Below are 14,353 nucleotides of genomic sequence, written 5' to 3' on the forward strand. Positions count from 1 at the left end.
AAGTATAGGTTACTTTTTGTACCTATAAGGGGGTTACTTTTTTTGTAAATAGGGGTTACTTTTATTATAAATAGGGGTTACTTTTACTGAAAGTATAAGTTACTTTTTGTAACTGTAAGGGGATTACTTTTACTATAACTAGGGGTTACTTTTACTATAATTAAGAGTTACTTTTTGTAATGTTAAGGAGTTACTCCTACTAAAAGTAGGTGCTACTTTTGTAATTATAAGGGGTTACTTTTATTGAAATTAGGGGTTACTTTTTAATTATAAGGTGTTACTTCTACAGTAAATAGAGGTTACTTTTTGTAATAATAAGCGGTTATTTTTACTGTATGCAGGGGTTACTTCAGTTTTTTGGAGGGGTTTACTAAAAATATGTGTTACGTTTTGTAATTATAAGGGGTTACTTCTACGATAAATATGGGTTACATTTTGTAATTATAAGGGGTTCCAAGTTAGGCCTTATAATGATGCTCGTGTCCCCTTTAAAAAAAGCCCAAGCGTGAATCCGTTTTCGGATAACCCTACCTGAATGTACGTGTAACCCTTATTATTTGTAACCTTATTTATTTGTTCGACTAACCTCATATGTTCGCAAAAGTAACTCTAATTATTATATAATAGCTTGAAATGTTTATAGAAAATAATCATAAAAAAGGTACAAGTAACCCATTAATTAGTTCATAAAAAATATCCCCCTTATATATTTAAAGTAATCTCATTTATTCATAAAAAGTAAAACGCGTTGTTTTTCAATGCTAAGGTGTTACTTTTAGTTAATTAGAGGTTACTTCATCGAATGCTAAGGGGTTATTTTAGTGACACTAAGAATTACTTTTTATAATGCTAAGGGGTTATTTTTACTGAAAGTATAGGTTACTTTTTGTAACTATAAGGGGGTTACTTTTTTTTTTATAAATAGAGGTTACTTTTACTATAAATAGGGGTTACTTTTACTGAAAATATAAGTTACTTTTGCTATAATCAGGGGTTACTTTTACTATAACTAGGAGTTACTTTTGCTGAAAGTATATGTTACTTTTTGTAACTGTAAGGGGGTTACTTCTGCTATAATTAGGGGTTATTTTTACTATAATTAGGGGTTACTTTTTGTAAATATTCTAAGTTAGTTATCTTCTACTAATAAGTAGGTGCTATTTTTTGTATATTAATAATTATATATTTAAGGTTACTTTTATTGAAATTAGGGATTACTTTTTAGTTATTTCTACAGTAAATAGAAATTACTTTTTGTAATTATAAGGTTTTACTTCTCAAATCTCCTCACTCTTCCTCCACCACAATCGTCGGCTCTTCATCTTCGGACCTCTCTCTCTCCTCAAATCTCTCTCTCATCTACTGACTTCTCAAATCTCTCTCTCATCTTCGGACCTCCTTCCTCCTCACACCCCCTCAAATTCGCACGAGTGAAATTAGCAGTAGCGAGTTCACCACGAGTGAAATTAGCAGTAGCAGCAGTAGTCAAAGGGATGCCATTCCTAAACTGATACAAAGAAACATTCTTCTGAATGTACTCTGTAAATTGAACTCTGTAATCAATCAATTAAACAAAAACAAATGTTAAGTTTTTCGAAACTCAAAAAATTCGGCAAATATTAGGAGATGGAGATACAAAAAAGCAGAGGAGAGAGAAAAATGTCTTCGTTTGATTTGTGCACCATAATGCTGTTCACTGCCGATGTATCGGCTGCAATTACGGCGAATCTGTCGCCAACTAAGCCGAAAACGCACTCCATTTTTGGTTTTTGTTGATGTTGGAAATAATACACAATTTCATCGTCGAATTTCGCACCATTTCATCGTCGAATCCGCCATTACTGTTTTACTGGAAGCTTTTTCTTTCTATCTCTATCTCTTTAATGGCGGATTCAGTGATGTGTAGAACAGTACAACTTTTCGAGTTGATCTTCTTCGAAGGTTTTCGGGAGGAAAATGTTAAAATGAATTTTTTTTTTTGGAAGAGTGAGGAAGGAAGATGGGAAAAACCAGTCCGTTTAGTTTGTGGGGGAAAAACACCTGCGTTTGTTTGACTGTGACGTGCCAGCCACACGGTTTCCTTTCCGTGTGGCGTGTTGCACAAAAAACGGACTGATATATATTAGGTTAAGTTAATAATATAAATTGTGGATTGGATTGGATTGGATTGGATTGGATTGGATTGGATTGGCTTGCCATTCTCGTTCAGTTTGGATATGATTCAACTAGAGCTGTCAGCCTGCCAATATTCTTGCTCATTTAATTGTTAGATGAAATATTTGTATGGACACTGAAAATGTACAGTTAGATTTGTTTTCCCAAAGTGTGTTAGCTTGCGGAAATTGATATGTTATAAAATCTTTTAAAGTTTCTCCTTAAGAAAAAATTCTAGAGCTGTTAATATAGGACCTCGTTTGGTTCACATGGGAAGTAATTTCCCATGGGAATTTACATTTCATGGGAAATTCTTTCCCTTGTTAATTTCCTAGGAATTAGACAAAATTGTTTGGTTGACACCATAGGAAATTGCATTTCCTAGGAAATTACTCACCAAGGGGGGGCTTGGTGAGTTATTTCCCATGTTTCATGGGAAATTCTATTTCCCTTGGAATTTGTATTTCCTATGCTTCTCCCATTTCCCTCCAACCAAACACAACACCCATAATGTATTTCCTAGGAATTTGTATTTCCAAGGAAAATAGCTTCCAACCAAACAACACCTAAGTGATGAGTGAGTCCGTTTTGAGTTAAGTCTTATAGGGTTGGAGGTTGTTTGGGTCATGGGTTAGAAGTATTGTTGAATTGGATAGGTTGAATTTAACTTCGGTCTGAGTCCATTCGAGTGTACACTCTTTTAGGTTTAAGTGGGGTGTGTTGATCCATTGTTAAGAGTTGAATACTACCTATTAGGCTATGTTCAGTTCACCTTATTTTTGCTTATTTCAGATCTAATCAGATCAGATCAGATCAGAAAAAATAAGTTCAGATCAGATCATGCTTATATTTAATAACTCATTATTACTATTAAATATCTTTCATTACATATTAGTAAAAATTATAATAATTGAATATTAATAAAGTACTCATTGAGACGAATCAAACAAGACCCCACATGACTATATTTTTTCTTATTGAGAAAAATCTAAAAGATTTTCTCTAATTGTTAATAGTGTCAAGATTCTAAGTGAGAAGGATAAAAAAAAAATACAAAGGGAGTATTATTATTTACTAGTACATTTGTTCAAAAGGATTATTATTGTTGTTGTTGTACTTATTAATTATTAATATTGGTAATTACTATTAATCTTGTTGTTATCATTATAAATATCATTGTTATTATTATTTTGAGTTATTTTGTTGTTATTAAATAATAGAAAATTAAAAGCCACGTGTTAAGAACATAAGATTGACGCAAAAATAAGAAATATATAAAATATGATAGCTCAAATTCATGACAATGAAACTACTAAGTTCGTATTACATTTCAAAATAAGCTAAGTGCGAGATACAAATTATAAATTTAGATTCGGTATACCTCTTCCTACCGAATTCCAAATCTCTCAAGCTATTTGAAGTTGCACAATATTTATTTCTTTCTTGCGTAAGTCATAGTTGTTTATATATCTTATGTTATTTTATATGAAAAAGAAGAGTTGAGTCTGCCGACTTCTTAAGTGTGAAATATTTTTTTTAATGGAAAGTGTGAAACATTGTATAAGTGCTCTTATAAATTAATGAGTTGGGTTATATAATTATTTTTAGTAATAATTGTTATTGTTATGATTATTATAATAATGATAATAGTTATTATTATTATTATCAATAAAAGTTGTGTAAAAGTTGTAATATAAATAAAATGATGATAATAGTAATACTATAAATAAGATCTTATAATGTAATGCATAATAATGAATTACAAAGTAATCATATATTATATAAAAAATAAAATTTTGTAAATCAGATCAGATCAGAAAAAATAAGTTCAGATCAGATAAGTTCAAATCAAAAAAATTCAGGTAAACTAAACATAGTCTTATATGTTGTCCATATGACAAGGTGTTGGTCAAATGTTCATGGCCCCGGCTTGTCGACAATCTTTGATTTATCTTACTAGTTTGTAGATTGCACTAAAAAGAGATCGTTTTCAATTAACCTGAAGATGGTCCATTTCGTCATGCAAATTTGATTCACAGTCCTCTTGAAAGCCTCAAAATTCTATGGTATTCTAGTGAGGATTTTCCACACAATCTATACAAATATATTAAAAGGCATACATAAACAAGAAACTGAGCTATATGGCGCTCTTCCTAGGAAGTTTTAGTTCATGTAATCCATGTACAATAAAAAAAATTTAGAAATTGCATAGTATAGGGTTTGATCTTGAGACCTCAAGTACATATGCTAAAGTCTTAAACACTAGACTAAGTTGTATTTAGTGTTATTATCATAAAGTATTATATTAATAAATGAAATTTTTTCTTACCGTATTTAGTGTTATTATCATAAAGTATTATATTAATAAATGAAATTTTTTTTTCTTACCCGGGCATAGCCCGGACCTAATAACTAGTTGATGAATTAATACTTGTTTTAGTTTCTCCTTTGTCTGCATCTCCAAGCATAATAACTAACTCCTTCTTGTCTTCAGTTCTCTGAATTCGAATACTTAAATATGAGATCATCAGCCATGGTTGTCGTAATTGAGCCCTAGCATAGGGATGAAGACTCCTAAAAACCGAGAAAAATACTCAAATATCCTAGCAGAGCCAATGGATAGACTCATATTAAAAAAAAGTGTGGTGGGGAATAAAATTCATATGATATATGTTATATATTATATAATGAACTCGAAAACAATCATATGTTCCTTAAAAAAGTACTTGTTCAAATTTTGTTTATATTGAAAAATTGAGCATTTTTTCCGTATCATTGTCAGCTTTTAGTCTTTAGTTATAAAATATTAAAATTCATATGAGATAGGTGGTTAGTCATATATATACTAATTTCATCAGTTTTAAAAACTACATGAAAATGGAAAATTACTTTTTCTTATTTTTATATTTAGTTTTCGTAGCATTGAAACTAGAAATAAACTATTTTTTATGTTACTCTTGCTTTTTTTTTTTCTTATATATATGTAAGTTATGAAGCTATTAAATTTCTAAAAAAAAAAAACTATATTTTGTACCACTGTGATTATTATTTTTATTTGGTACCCAAAATATTGATCTTAATTTCTTAAAGAGCAGTTATGTTGAATGTAGAATAATAGTACAAATTTATTATCCGTTTAATCAAATGAGTAACATTGTTTTTCTCTTTTACACCGAAATGGATAATGTATTTTCTCTTCTATCTATCTATACTATTCTATTAAAAGGCGTTTATAAATAGAAAACGGTGTCACGTGGCTGGTTTTTTACTCTATGTAATCCACATACTATATAAAAAAGAATTAATCAAAGTATTGTATAAGATTTGATCCATGACTTCAAACCTCTATACTAAATTTCTTAACCACTAAACCAAGTGAACTTTGGTGTTATTATTCTAAAGTCAAATACTAATAAATAAAATATATATAAGTACTTGGGGAGTAACCTGGTCCTAAAAACTAGTTATAGAACAAAAGAAGTATTAGATTACATTAATAAATACCCAATTATTGTGTCAGAACTTTTATGTTAATAATATTTCATTAATTATTTTCAAGTCTTACACCATGGTTATAGGAAATATATTATAAAATCCGAAATTCGAATTATCTTACCCCTTACCAACTTCTTTTTTTATAAAAAAATAGTACATTATCAACTTCAAATGTAGCCATTGACTATAAATACGCATTTAATAATATAAATATGGATATACTTCCTCCGGTCTTTATTAGTTTACCCATATTTCTTTTTGGGATGTTCCTTATTAATTTACCCCTTTTTTGTTTCTATTTTTAGAACGGGACAACTAACTTTTCATCACAAATACAATCAACTTTAATATAAAATAATAGTTTCTCTTTTTTTCTATGACCCACAACATTGTTTCTCCTAAAACTCTGTGCAAAAGAAAGGGGTAAACTAATAAAGACCGGAGGGAGTACTTATAGAAAACACAAATTTTACGTGGATCTAATAATAAACAGTAATAATAGTGCCTCGTAAAACTAGAAATTGTCCTATTTGACGATTAGCGGATAATTATTAGTTGTTAGTTTATTGTGTTAGATGATAGTTTATAGTTAAGTGTATTAGCTGTTTATATGAAGGTGTATAGTAAGTAGTTTGTTAAGATTTTATTTTAAAATCGCAAGTGTATGGTGTCGTAGCACATACGGGTTGAACTCAAGGAGGTGCAAGATAACCACTACTTGATTTTAGATTACAAAATAGTTACGCAATCCAAATATATGAAGAATAGTTTGTAAACTAAAGGCTAAATTAATTAAGATATATAGCAAACTATATAAATATGATAATTAAAGCACTAAGATTAAGCATCACCACTAATATGGATTGATCAACTCACATCCTAGTTATTCAATTATAGCTTAGGCGAGATTGACATTCCCTTATGACTCGGTAATAAAGCACAGTTGCGAACCGAAACTAAATATTCGGTCATTTCTCAATACCTAGAACTCACTTTCGTGATAGCAAAAGGCCTAACTAACATGCATCTCTCCTATTTTCATGGCTTACACACATAACTAGAAGCATTAAGAACCAATGTCAAATAAATAATTCCCAATTCTAATTCTCACCTATATATTTTCATGGGAGAATTCAAATCAATAACAAGATTATATAAATTAAGACCCAACTTTCGATGATGAACTCAATTAATAGAATAACAATTTAGCATCTAACAGATATTCCTAAAGTTCAACTCCAACTTTCGTTGATAATATAAAACTAGGGCTAAATCAAGATGCACAAATGACAATAACAACAATCTTGTCAAACCCTAAACATATAATTCAATAACATGGGAATCAAAGAAGAATTTACATTATCAATTCATCCTAGGGCTCAACTCAATCCTAGATAAAAAGACTACTCACTAATAATCATGGTAAAAAGAACAATAAACATAATAGAAAACATAATTAAAATAATAGTAAAGAGAAAATGAGAGAATAAAACTTGATTGAATTGAAGGTGAATATGAAAGCTTGAGTATTGAATCTCCAAAGTAGCAATAGAAAACAAACTAGGGCATAAACTAGAGAGAAAACTAGAAAGGAAAAATGACGTGATACTGAAAAGTAAGTAATAGATGACCCCCTCTAATTAGAAAACCTCTAGTATATAATTCTAACTCCTAATATTAGTAGGGAACCAAATTACAAGATAAGGAAACCAAATAAATCATTAAATGGCCGAAATTATCAAAATCGCGTGCGTGTAAGAAGTTTCTAGCAGACTCGGCCAACTTTCGAAGCTCATATATCTCAAAATACAACTCGCCTTAGGCCCTGCAACCTATCGTTGGAAAGCCTACTTTCCAATGCCACTAGAATCAACCCAATATCAGCATCAAGTCAGAAATTATGATTAAAAGAGTGAACATGACTCGATTTTCACAATTTTATCAATGAATTCCAGCTCCAATTTAGCACCAATTCGCATTCAAAAAATGATCCTTATCAATGTAGTTTGCTTCCAACTGCTCCTAAGTACTCAAGTTTGTCCAATAATACTCCAATTATATTCTCTATACCTGAAATTTATCAAAGAATACAAAAAACGCACAAGAAGAGTAATATTTCGCAGATTAAGCAATAGCATGTAATTATGAACTACAATGCACCTAAATGCTCCTAGAATGCAACCTAAATGCAACTAAAACCTATATAACAATACGACACATCATAAATGATAGATGGATTGATTTCTACATAATTGTATAACATCAATAAGGACATATGCATAATCTATTGTTGTACATTTTATTATTTATTAATGTAATTTTAAACAATTTTAGGAAATAAATGTAATTGGCTCACTCATCCTTAAACCTCTAATGTCAAGAAACTCATTCAAAAAGAGCTTTTTGGATTCAATCAACTACTTAAAACATCTACGAAACCCTCAAAATAGAGGATTGACTAATTAAATTCTATAATATAAATTCAAACCTCTAATTTACCCCACACCTCTCTTTACCAAACAAGATCTATGAATTTCATTTAAGTTTCGGTGAAAACAAAAACTTTTTTTTTTTTAGGTACATGAGAAAGTCGGACCTGTTCTTTTTGGACTTATTTTCAGTTGCGTTCAGCTTAGTTCAATTTAATAATTTCCTCTCATGGTTTTTTCAATTCAATTTAGCTCAGTTCATTCTAGTTAAATTCAGTTCAATTCATCTCAGTTCAATTCAAAAGAACATGCCTTAGCGAAAACAAAAACTATAGCAAATTTATATTGTTGAGAATCTTGAATCTTGATATAACAAACAAAAACTATAGTAAATAAAGAATATAAATTGGGCAAAGGCAAACCCTCCTTTTGTATTTCATTTGTTACTGAACTAGCGTACATTCAGTGGGGCTGAGCTATGGCAGAGAAAGGAGGAAAAGGGTTTTCTGTTGGCAAGGGAGGTAAAATTTTGCTTTCTTCACTCTTTTATCGCACTTTCAATCCAAGTATAAATCTTTTGTTCGTATGCCGTGGTTTAAATTATTGGGTTTTCCTTGTTTTTCTCTTTCTCGATCAAAATTTTGAACTTTTTATAAGAAGGAAAAAAAATAACCAAAATGCAGGTGGAGTAGTTTTGAAAGGGTTTTGAAGGTGTCATAAAATAAGATTTGTCTATAAATTAATGCTCGCATGAAGAATTATGGGTTTAATTTTTCTGTACTATGATTTGCAGTCCTATTTTAGTGGTTAGTTTGCTTGCACACAATGTATTTAAGTTAAGATAAGCTCAGGCACAAAATGTCAAGATTACAACTTGATTTGATGATTTGGGTCTTCATAGCCTATTATAATTATCATGCATTTGACCCATTCTTATATATAATTCTTTAATTTGATTATGTCTGGCTTGGAACTGCAAATTATCCTTGTTAAATTGGAATTTGTTGTCCGTGCACCGGATTCATCTTTAAGGTGCATTGGTTCTTAATGTGCTGCTATTCTCTCCCAAGAAAGTGGGATAAACTGGAGTCGGATTAACGAAGCTTACATGCTCTATGTCCTGGTGAGGGTTCTTTCGTAAGTGGCGAAAGTCAGAGCATTTGCCTTCATTGTTTCCAGTATATGACATGTCCACACATTTCTTGTCTGCAAACGGTTTTTCCTTGATGAAAACCCACCTCTTCACACCAAACCTCTTCCCACCAAACCTCTTCCCACCAAAATAAAGGAGGAAAAAAGCAATTCAGAAGCAAGACAGAATTAGGTCATTGCTATGATTTCAGCTCAATAATTGGTCTATGTAAGGAGAGGAGAAATTCAGACATTGTGAAATGAGTTAATGTACAGGGTGTATGGAACTTGTTGCAGTAGTTGCTACTACAATGCTGCTTAACCTTTGTTTGTACCTAAGATCGATTAGAGTGGAGGACATGGTTACGTGTAAGGTTGGGCCAGTTTCATTAGTAAGTGTATACACGAGCCAAATAAGGTATAGATATTGCACCGAGAACATATTATGTTTCTTGTGGATTTAGAAATCTATTGCAGAGTTGAGGGAGCCAAACTTTCGTAGCCATCTTGTTTTGTGATCCTTTAATGAAGTATTAGATGCTCTCTAACCGATTGACTGTCATGAGAATTGAGATATGTTTGTGCAGTGCTATACTTTCGATGATAGTATTTTGATTGTAATTCAACCTAGTAGTACAGTTCATCTGCAGCAAGGTTAATGTTTTGAATTGTGAGGGAATGTCTCCAAATGACAGCCTGATTGGAAGTGACACAAGTTCCTGTAGGCTAATTGCCGATGTACTATGACAGTCCTGGAGCTCCAAGACCTGTAGTGGCTGTAGTAAGCTAAGACACCACTAGAAGATGGACTACAGGCATTAAAGTATACCTCTTGGTAAAACGATGGCTCGATTCTTTTAGGTCTAATCATGCATCAAAGATGGCTTTGTTGCAATTTATCAGTTCAATGTAACCTCTTCCATCTCTCAAATCAACTGCTAGGGTAATGGCTGTGGCCACTATTAACTAGGCCAATGCATGCTAAAAACAGCATCCATATACTTTGTAAGCCATGTGTTAGGCTTTTATCTGTTCATATTATATATAAAAAAAAACCATGCCTGTGTTCTTCCATGTTGGTTCATATCTAAATGTTATGCTTATGCTTATGCTTTCCTAAGTTGGATAGATATGATGTCATGAACATGTTATTGTGCACAGTGCCCTTGAAAGGAAAGGACGATGACTCCACTAAATCAAAGAAGGGAAGAAAAGTACACTTTAATGATGAAGGTAGTGTCCCCTTATCCCATTAATATAATTGTATGACATACAGTTTCATTTTCAAGCCCCGTTAGTGTAACTCTATGACATACAGTTCCATATTCAACCTTCATCCCTGTTTGTTTTAGGTTCCTCTGTCAGGTTAAGTTGGTATGTGTACCATGTGTCATCATGGTGGTTAAAACTTCTTTTCTTATATTTTGTAGTCATACTTTGGCTTTTATAAAATTGGTTCCATTTTAACGGTTGTTTGGATGTTTTTGTTAAAATATGTATATTGTGGTTCTTTCTTGTAAAGTGGAAAATTCTGAAGTTGTTTTAATTTGTTTGATATTTGTTTTTGTATAAGACGGTGATGCTACTACTATTGTACTTGTACTAATCAGTTTGGGTGTGTGTTATTATCTGTTGATGCATTTCTTCGCGTTCAGTTGTAATTTTTTTTTGTCAAAAATTGTTGTTATACAATACTCTTTTTGGTGGCAACTTCTTATTATAAGCTCATAATGGTCCACTAACTTCTCTTGGCTTCATCCAGAGGCCCCTGCAAACATTTCATCAAAATCTGGAGGAAAGGGTGAAACTCTTAATGGTAATACTCTTGTGAACTTCAATGAGTTACAGCTTGTTATATGATGTGGTGTATTTAGTATTGTTTAAGTGCTGAATGATTCTCTTTGATTGTGTAAAGGAGGTAAAGGGGGAAAGAGCTCTGCCGGAAAAGAAACGACAAAGTATGAACTCAATGTTCAAGCAGGTGCATTTTCTTCGTTGGAAGCCTTTATTTTATGATTGTCAACTAGTATTGATACTAGTCTTTGTGGTAGAATTGTAATGGGATTGGGGGTATGGGAAACCCATTGTAAGATGGATAAATTGCCAAAGTTTCAAGTGACTTCATCACACCCTTAAGGCTAACAACTAAATAACTCTCCAACAATTTTCTTCATAGTTCTACCTCTCTCTACTCTCCGCTATTTATAGTCTTCATGATCCTATCATACAACTCATATAGCTGGTTCATTACACATTAACCCTCCTCTCTCTTCACTCTCTACACACAACCACATCCAAGCTTTACCTTCATCCAACTAGAAAACCAAGGATAACAAAAATGACCACCTCTTCTATACCAATATATGATGTCAGGTCGTCAGCTGTATGTAATGTAGGGTTAATTGGGTTTACCAAACCACTGAAACTTGAAAGTTTGAAAACCCTTCTATGAACTCTGCCTTTTTCTTGCTTATCCACTTCCACCCGCAATGATTCCTGGACTATCCTCTTAGCATCTTTTGTCGCCTCTTTCTCTCTGTGGTATGTCGTCCTCTTTCATCTTCACTACCATTGTATTTGTTCGTCATTTCCTTTGTTTGCCACTGCCTTCATTGCCTGGTGCTCCAACTATGGCCTTGAACTCAACCTCTAATTCTTGAGTCAGGGTAAGATTTAGGTCAATTTCTCTTGAATATTCTCATGCAATGGGTGTTGAGGAGTGAGTAGCTTGCTATGTGTATTTCCCCTTTTTTTCTGCAAAGCTGCTCCTTATTTTCCATTGAGGTTGGTGGATTAGAACATCAGATGAGGAGGCTGATTGAGTGATGGGGTACTGTGGGTCTTGCTAGAAATAATGTGGCGTGGTTGGAGCTATAAGATGATTCAGAATAGTGTAAAGTGGTGGTGGTCGAGGGTAGTGGTGGGCTTTGGCTGCAGGGAAGGGATCATGTTCATTCTCCATGATGAATGAGTTGGTAAGGGTGAGTGGTTATTTGAGGAGTATGGTGATGGTAATACGTGCTGACGGTTGCCATGATAATAGAGGATTGCAGTTCAATTGTAGTTCATTGGTGGAAGCCCCAAACTGTAAGGGGGGAACAAACCCCCTGGAGGGTGAGGTTATGAGAAAACCATTTTTGGGTACAACTTCTGAAAGAAAGGAGGCCAAAAACAAAATCCAAATGCTCAAAGGGATAAACTCCATTTCCTTTCCTGAACCAATCAGTGGCCAAGTAGTATTGCAGCTTGGAGTCTTGGACTACTATTCATCCCGTCGTTTGCTGACAAAATAGATGGTTAGTTGCCTAGTTGGGTCTTGCCGCGCTCAACCAACAGTATTCAAGCTTCACCACGAGTTGAGGCTTCTAGTTCAGTTGTATGATTTTTGTCGGAATGTAGGTGTGTGTAAGCTATTAGAAGATATCACTGCAGCTATTCCTTGAGATCTTTCTAATTATTTCTCGTTTCTCTCTTCCATTTAGAGTATGAGTTGTGACGCGCTGCTTTATATGAATAGCAGTGTTTTTGATAATTATGTCCTATCTGTTTGCCAATAGAGCTTCCGAAGAACTCCCGATGTGTGATGGATTGTGAGGCAGCTGATATCTTACAAGGAATCCAGGAGCAGATGGTTTTTCTGTCTCGTGATCCAACCATCAAACTTCCTGTGTAAGAAGTTAATTTTACGAAGCTCTCTTTGATTTTGTATTTAAAATAGAGGATTATGTGGGTAGGGTTATATTGGTGCAGAAATCAGCGTTCTTATGCTGGTGTCTCCTTTATTGTCATTAGCAACACTAGTTGTGGTAGCATAACCTCTAATTAACCTTCCAATATTAGTTCATTTGACAGGGGATTACTATATGCCAAAGCTGGAGGCCGATATTCTGATCCCAAGGCTGTCAGAAAAGTTCTTGAGTATCCTTTTACGGTTCTACCGCTGTCTTAGGATATTATAAAATGCAATGATTCTCAATTGTTTAGCCATTTAACTCATTAAGCAGGACTCTCAAGAAGTACGGAGTTTCTGATGGCGAGGTTAGGTTACGAACTTTGTTGACTTGGCAACTGCAATTCAAAAGTTCATTTAGCTAATATTAATTCCTCTTGTTGCAGATATGTGTCATTGCAAATAGTTGCCCTGAGAATGCTGAAGAGGCTTTTGCCCTGGTCCCTTCTCTGAAGGTACGTTGCACGCAAGTTTGTAGATCGACTCTGATTATATTTGCATCAAAGTCTACTCATTTATCTTCTTTTCTCCAAAAGGCAAAGAGAAGCAAGATTAATGAACGACTGGAAGACGTCCTATCCCAGCTGGTTAAGTTGAAGTTGTCAACAGAAAGCTTAAAAGAGTAGACAAAAACGGCAGGTTGTTTTAACTTTCTGTAGGATCAAACTTAAGTGGTGCAGTTTTGAAGGAAGCTTAGCTTGAATTTTGACTCAAATTTAACAAAACCGTGATATTGCTTTTCCATGTCCATCTAATCATTTGGTTTTACGCCTTTCTTTGGCAGATGCTGACATTTAGGAAGTAACAATGATACCAGCATACCACGCCTGGTTTCAGCATGTTTTGGGTGGCTTTTCTGAATCTACCGTTTAGCTGGCCTTTGGTATTTGGTTTAGTTTGTATAGGTTCGGTTATGAAAGAACATTATCTAGTATAGACGTCTATGTTGATTGATGCCAAAACATAAAAACTACATCTTCATGTAAATGACTATTGTACGAGCTATGCTCTTGTGAAGCTCTTCCATTATTGTTGCTCTTAAGTCTAATGATACGGAAGCTGCGAATCATGGACAGGGTGAAGAGACGAAACATAGTAGTTGAAATATGTGTTAATGGTATATCACTTCTGAAAATCTGTTGTGCTCTGATCTGGAAACCTGGAAATTCTGTGCTTCAGGAGGTTCTAAACTTGTGAATTTCGTTTGTGTGCTAAAAGCTTAACATTTCATGTACTACCTCCATTTTCTATTATTTGCAACGATTAGACATTTTCCCTCTCTACTTTATGTCAAATCGTTGCACATAATAAAAAACGGAGGTAGTAATACCAAAACTGCAGTAACAGCGAACTAGAATTTTCTTCCCCTGGCCTCTAGTAAATTTTCTCTGCCATGACTCCGTTCAAGCTTATT

At 33.4% G+C, this 14,353-nt stretch overlaps 1 protein-coding gene across 2 annotated transcripts; it reads left to right on the forward strand.

Moving 5' to 3' along the window:
* The first annotated feature begins 8,447 nt into the window (after window positions 1-8,447).
* LOC104902640 (DNA-directed RNA polymerases IV and V subunit 4) lies at window positions 8,448-14,074 on the forward strand. Of its 2 annotated transcripts, none has more exons than XM_010690491.4 (10): window positions 8,448-8,599; window positions 10,371-10,442; window positions 10,972-11,025; window positions 11,125-11,190; window positions 12,767-12,878; window positions 13,050-13,127; window positions 13,211-13,247; window positions 13,326-13,394; window positions 13,476-13,578; window positions 13,724-14,074. In XM_010690491.4, exons 1-9 carry the CDS (start codon window positions 8,557-8,559, stop codon window positions 13,563-13,565), a joined length of 621 nt encoding a protein of 206 aa, XP_010688793.2. In that variant the 5' UTR covers window positions 8,448-8,556; the 3' UTR covers window positions 13,566-13,578; window positions 13,724-14,074. The 2 variants fall into 2 exon arrangements, with proteins under 2 accessions (XP_010688793.2, XP_010688795.2); XM_010690493.3 differs by having other exon boundaries at window positions 8,449-8,599; window positions 13,214-13,247.
* Window positions 14,075-14,353: the final 279 nt, after the last annotated feature.

Source organism: Beta vulgaris, chromosome 9, assembly GCF_026745355.1.
Source record: "Beta vulgaris subsp. vulgaris cultivar EL10 chromosome 9, EL10.2, whole genome shotgun sequence".
NCBI classification, from domain to species: domain Eukaryota; kingdom Viridiplantae; phylum Streptophyta; class Magnoliopsida; order Caryophyllales; family Amaranthaceae; genus Beta; species Beta vulgaris.